This window comes from Dipodomys ordii, unplaced genomic scaffold, assembly GCF_000151885.1.
Source record: "Dipodomys ordii isolate 6190 unplaced genomic scaffold, Dord_2.0 Scaffold42, whole genome shotgun sequence".
Classification (NCBI taxonomy): domain Eukaryota; kingdom Metazoa; phylum Chordata; class Mammalia; order Rodentia; family Heteromyidae; genus Dipodomys; species Dipodomys ordii.
The window spans coordinates 3,490,167-3,495,948 of NW_012267258.1; the positions used below are offsets into that span (position 1 = coordinate 3,490,167).

General features: G+C 42.5%; 1 protein-coding gene across 1 annotated transcript; it reads left to right on the forward strand.

Moving 5' to 3' along the window:
* Positions 1–2,497: 2,497 nt before the first annotated feature.
* On the forward strand, positions 2,498–4,838 carry Lalba (lactalbumin, alpha-). The gene is made up of 4 exons (XM_013018776.1): positions 2,498–2,630; positions 3,272–3,430; positions 3,848–3,923; positions 4,754–4,838. Exons 1-4 carry the CDS (start codon positions 2,498–2,500, stop codon positions 4,812–4,814), a joined length of 429 nt encoding a protein of 142 aa, XP_012874230.1. The 3' UTR covers positions 4,815–4,838.
* The last annotated feature ends 944 nt before the right edge of the window (positions 4,839–5,782 follow it).

The following is a 5,782-nucleotide window of genomic DNA, read 5'->3' on the forward strand; positions in this document are numbered from 1 at the left end:
TATCTATCTATCTATCTATCTATCTATCTATCTATCTGTCTGTCTGTCTGTCTGTCTGTCTGTCTGTCTGTCTGTCTGTCTGTCTGTCTGTCTGTCTGTCTGTCTTTCTATCTATCTCACGTTTTCTTTATCCATTTGTGTATTGTAGGGCTCCAGGGCCATTTTCATAAGTTGACAATGGTGACTATTGCAGCAATGAATATGGGTGTGCAAATGTCTTTATTGGATAAATGTCAAAGAGTAGCATTGCTGGACCATAGGGTAGCTCTATGTTTAATTTTGTGAGAAGTCACCAAATTGCCTTCCATAATGATTACATTGCTTTATATTCCTACCCACAATGTATTAGGGCTCTTTGTTCCCCCACATCCCTTGCCAACATTTGTTGCTCATATTTTTGATGATGGCCATTTTGACTGCAGTAAAATAGAATGTAATGTTTTGATTTGCGTTTTCATGGCTAGGGACATTGAACATTTCTTCATGTATTTATTGGACATTTGTATTTCTTTCTCTGAGAAGTGTCTATGTGACTCTTTCTCCAATTTATTAATTGGGTTATTGATTCTTGGGGAGTTTGGTTTGATTCAGATGTAAGCCTCCATGTGGAGCACGGTGATGAGCGCCATCTGACAAGGGAAGTGTGGGCAGCAACTTTTCCTCTATTAGCTGTGCTTATGTCTTTCCCAACACTTCCTCTTTCAGTGCTGTGGCCATTGTTTCTTGTTCTTCTTTGGGCCATCTCCAAATCTCTATACCTTTCCCTGAATATTTGGAATTGTTCCAGATGACCATGATACCCCATTTTACAAACATTTCTGCAGAAATAATGGCTCCTCTCACCTGAGGCAATTTATTTTCTCTTCTGGACTTAGCTATGAGTCTTGGCCTGCATGTTGCTTTTTATTGCTTACAGGGAAGGGCAGAGATACAATCAAATTATAGGTAAGCATGAGGTCATGACTTGCCCTGTTATTTCTAAGACCCTGGACAATCATATTACTCTATTAGTCCATTGCCCAGGCCAGGAGACCTTTTCCCTTTTCTAGCTGTCCTTCTTTCTAACTTTCTGTGGCCAATTCACACATTTATTTACTGATGAACAAATTAATTACAAGTTACTAATGTTGGATTTAAATTGAGTCTAAATGACAACACAGTGTCTACTTATATGTAGTAGTTGGAGGGGTTGGAGAATCTGCTAATAGCTCATAGGATAGCTAAATATTTTCAATGTGCTTTTTACATTACCTGTCTTTTTTTTTTTTTGGTAAGATGCTGATCCTGGGGCTTGATCTCAGAGCCTAGGTCCTGTCCCTAAGCTTTTGTGCTCAGGGCTAGTGCTCTACACTGGAGTCACACCTCCATTTTGGGTTATTTTTTGTTTGTTAATTGGAGATGAGTCTCACAGACTTTGCTGCCCAGGCCTATGAACCATGATCCTCACATCTCAGGCCCCTGAGTAGCTGGGATTGCAGGTATGGACTACTGGCACTCAGCCAAATGACCCATGTTTCCAAATAGGAAGTCTTGGGATCCCAGTTGTGGTTGATTCTCAGACTATGTCCCCTGTTTCTCAGTCTCTAGCCATGAACCACCATACCAAAGGACTCTTCATAGACTTTGTTTCATGGCTCTGCTGGCCAGACAAATTCAAAATCTGATCATGGGCAGTGATGACATACATACACCACATTACCCATCTTCTGTACGTCTTTAGGGAGAAGAGAGTTGACTGTGAATTCTTACTGTATTTTTTTGGGTCCAGTTGTGGGGCCTGAACTCTGGGCCTGGGTGCTGTCCCTCAGCTCTTCAGCTCAAGGCTAGCGCTCTACCACTTGAGCCACAGCACCACTTCTAGCTTTTTTCTTTTTGCTTAGGTGGTGCTGAGGAGTCGAACCCAGGGCCTCAGGCATGCAAGGCAAGCGCTCTACCACTGAGCCACTTTCCCAGCCCTCTCTGAGCTTCTTTTGCTCAAGACTATCACTCTACCACTTGAGCCACAGCACCATTTCCAGCTCTTTCTGTGTATGTGGTACCGAGGAATTGAACCCAGGGCTTCATGCACACTAGCCAAGCACTCTACCACTGAGCCACATTCCCAGCCCCTTTGCCGTTTACTGATTGCCTCACTTGTACTTCCCCTAAACCACTCTTTGTTTCTAAAGTAGGTTTCAGACATCCTGGTTCCTAAAACTAACCCTACAAGAAACAAAGATATAAATAAAATGAAATGGGAAATGTAGGTCATACATAGATTCTCTATGGGCTGAGAACAATACTTAGTGTTGATTAGATATTGGGAACAGGGGAGGAAAAAAATAAGGCGAAATGATGGGAGGAAGCTGGCAAGTTCAGTGCTTTTGTCTTGGCATGACTAATCTTTCTACATCCTCTTCCTAGACATAAAGCTTGATGCAAGGACTCCTGAGACTCCACGGATAAAAGGAGGTGAAGCTTACTGGTGCCCCCATTTCAAGTTCTTGGGGAAGTCAAAATGATGTCTTTTGTTCTTCTGTTTCTGGTGAGCATCTTGTTTCCTGCCATACAGGCCAAGCAACTGACAAAATGTGAGATCCCCTGGGTGCTGAAGGACTTGGATGGTTATGGCGGTATCACTTTGCCTGAATGTGAGTTCCCAACTCCCCTGTTTTGCCCATTTCTCATCTGTTTTTCCTTTCTCTTATTTCCTTCTCATCTTCTCTCCTCCACTTCTGCATAATTCACTCATGGTTTTCTCATAGCCTTGGATTGTTTCTCTTTCTCTCTCTTTTAAAATTTTGTTATTAGGTAGTTGTACAAAGAGGGTACAATTCCATACGTCAGGTTATGAATACAATGCATCTTGATCAGTGTCACCCCTTCCATCATTTTCCTTCCCCCTTTCTCCCTCTTGTCCCTATCAAGTTAAGTAGTTTGATTTTTGCATGCTGTACATTGAATATAATTACAACATTTCCTCACCTTTGAGGATGGGTTTATTTTTTAAAAAATTTATTTGTATCTCTAAATGGCTGCACAAAGGAGTTGCTATTCAACAATAATAACTACAATGAAGTCTTGATCTCTTATACAATTTGCTTTCCCTTCCTCTCTCTGATCATCTGATCCTCTTTAGGTTTCTACCCATCTCATCAAGATTCTCTATGTTTTTTTACTATCTTTGGAGACTGACTAGAAAACCATTTTTTTTCCTGTCTAGAAACTGTAGTTCATTATTTATACAAATCTTAGACATCTCTGTGATATCTTTTTGTCATATTTCCCTCAGGGGCCTGTATTATATTTCATACCAGTGGATTTGACACACAAACCATAATAAAAAACAATGGCAGCACAGAGTATGGACTCTTCCAAATCAGTAATAACTTTTGGTGTAAGAGTCACCAGATCCCTCAATCAAGGAACATCTGTAACATCACCTGTGAGAGTGAGTAGCCTTTTTCATGCTGTTTTTCTGTTTTTCTGCAGTCTTCCTGGGGGATAATGTCCCTATTGGCACCAAGCACACCTTGGCTTCACTGCCACAAAAACTGTGATTTGTACTAAAAAACTTGGGAGTTTTCATGACCATCAACTATCATAGGCCTAGGTAACCCAAGCTCTCTGAGAGTGTCAAAGTCTGCTACTTTGCATTATCTGAGTATCATGTGATGAAGATGATGGCTCTTCTAGTGGTGTCCCTCAGAAGTAAAGAAAAATCCTTACTCTGGAGAACTGTTACTATTATTTGCCATTTCATATGGAAAGATCCAGGCCTACTATATTCAGAAAATAGGGAACCTCATTATCTTTCTGGATAATCTGTCTTAATTCTCTCATTTCCTTTCCTTGTATCTCCTGCCAGGTCTCCTGGATGATAACCTCACTGACGACGTGAAATGTGTCCAGAAGATTCTGGATATCAAAGGAATTGATTACTGGTAAGTCCTCATTGTCTACATTCCCTATTCTCCTTCCCCTTACCTCTTTGGCCCATTTCCACATTCCTCTCCCTCTCCCTCCCGGCCATTTAATCTTATATAGGCATGAGAACAAAGCTTATTTAGCTGACTCAAGGGTCTATTAATTCCCTCTATGATATATTTAACTATTAAAAAATTAAATTATCATTATTGTTTATATATTATATATATTTATATTTCATATTCCTGTGTAAGAAATCTCTTAGTAAGGCGCTCTCAGGCTGAGCACTGGTGACTCATGCCTCTTATCCTACTTACTCCAGAGGCTGAAATCTGAGGATTGAGGTTTAAAGCCAGCTGGGGCAGAAAAACCACTGAGACCCTTATCTCCAATTAACCAGCAAAAAGCCAGAAGTAGGGCTGTAGTTCAAGTTGTACAGCACTCGCCTTAAACAAAAAACCCTCAGGGACAGCACCCAGGCCCTGAGTTCAAGCCCCAGGACCAGCACAAAAATAAAATGAAATAAAACAAAAAAGAAAGTAAAGAAAAGAAGAAAATGAGCTCACCTAGTGGATGGTTGATATCCAGGCCTCTCTTTACCAGGCCAACTCCCATACCTTAAAGCAAGTCCTTGATATTATTGCACATGTTTTTCTACAGGCTTGTTGAGTATTTTTTTTCCCTTGCTCTCCACTCCCCTAGACGGCATAGAAACCCTTACCATCTATTTGGGAAAGTCTGTGTAATTCCCATCCAAACTCTTCTAGCTCATCCCTCCTTTGGAAGAAGCTCAATTTGATCTAAGACTTGTTCATCCAGCTCCCTTTGTCCCTCTCTTCCTGATCAGGTTGGCCCACAAAGCACTGTGCTCTGAGAAGCTGGAACAGTGGCGCTGTGAGACGTTGTAGACGCCTGCTGACTTGGTAGCTGAGGCTCTTTCTCGCTCCTGGACCCCCTTCTCCCTAATTCTACCTCATTTGCCTCTTTCAACCTCCCCTGAAGCTGATTTGTCTCTGAGCCCTGGACCCTAGAGTGACACCCCTGGTCTCCTGAGGACTGTTCTCCCAAGATTCAAGGCTGGTGTACTGAACTTCAGACCCTTGCTCAGTGCAGTGCCCCTGATGGCATGTTCAAAACTGCAAGAGATTCCACCTGTGTCTTGAATAAAGGGCCTGATTTGGGGTGGCTGGCTACGTTTTCTTCTAACAGGGAAAAGGAAGAGGTAGGGTGTGTATGTGTGGAGGGAAGCACAAAGGTCATAGGTCAGAGCCATCTTCCATCTCTACTGGACAAACAGGCTGAATTTATTATAGGAAGATGCAGTTGATGCCTTTTATCTCAGTGCAAACAACTTTTATTGCTCATCTCTTGCATTTAAGAAACCGCAGAAAGATTCAAGGGTTTTTTTTTTTTAAGTCTCCTCCCCAAAGGACTAATAGGAGAGATGATAAAAACATTAACAAGCTGGGCGCTGGTGGATCATGCCTGTAATCCTAGCTACTCAGGAGACAGATCTGAGGATTGCCGGTTTGAAGTTAGCCTGGCAGTAGAGTTCTTGAGACTCTTGTCTCTGGGAAAGTGAGGCAGGCTCCTCTCTCCTCTTAGCTAAGTGTCTACCCAGTACCTGTGCCACCTAAGTAACTGGCACACCTGGAGGTCACATCCTGGGCTTCCCTGGTCACAGTCCTGACCCTGAGGTCACATCTGCATTCAGTGTGGCCACAACTTTCCTCACCTGGATGTACCTTCCCCCCTCTCCTTCCTTCCTGAAACCCAGGTCAGATCTCAGCCCGCCCCTTCTTTCAGCTATGTGCTTTCCACCTTGTATGGGGTGTGTGGGGCAAACAGTTTGGTAAAATAAACTTCTCTTCCTGCC

What these genes read in the sequence shown, in the direction of transcription:
- Lalba (XM_013018776.1), top strand. Translation starts at nt 2,498, where the DNA reads ATGATGTCTTTTGTTCTTCTGTTTCTGGTGAGCATCTTGTTTCCTGCC. An exon ending in CGGTATCACTTTGCCTGAAT is followed by an intron (nt 2,631 to 3,271) that starts GTGAGTTCCCAA and finishes TATTTCCCTCAG; the next exon opens with GGGCCTGTATTATATTTCAT. An exon ending in CTGTAACATCACCTGTGAGA is followed by an intron (nt 3,431 to 3,847) that starts GTGAGTAGCCTT and finishes ATCTCCTGCCAG; the next exon opens with GTCTCCTGGATGATAACCTC.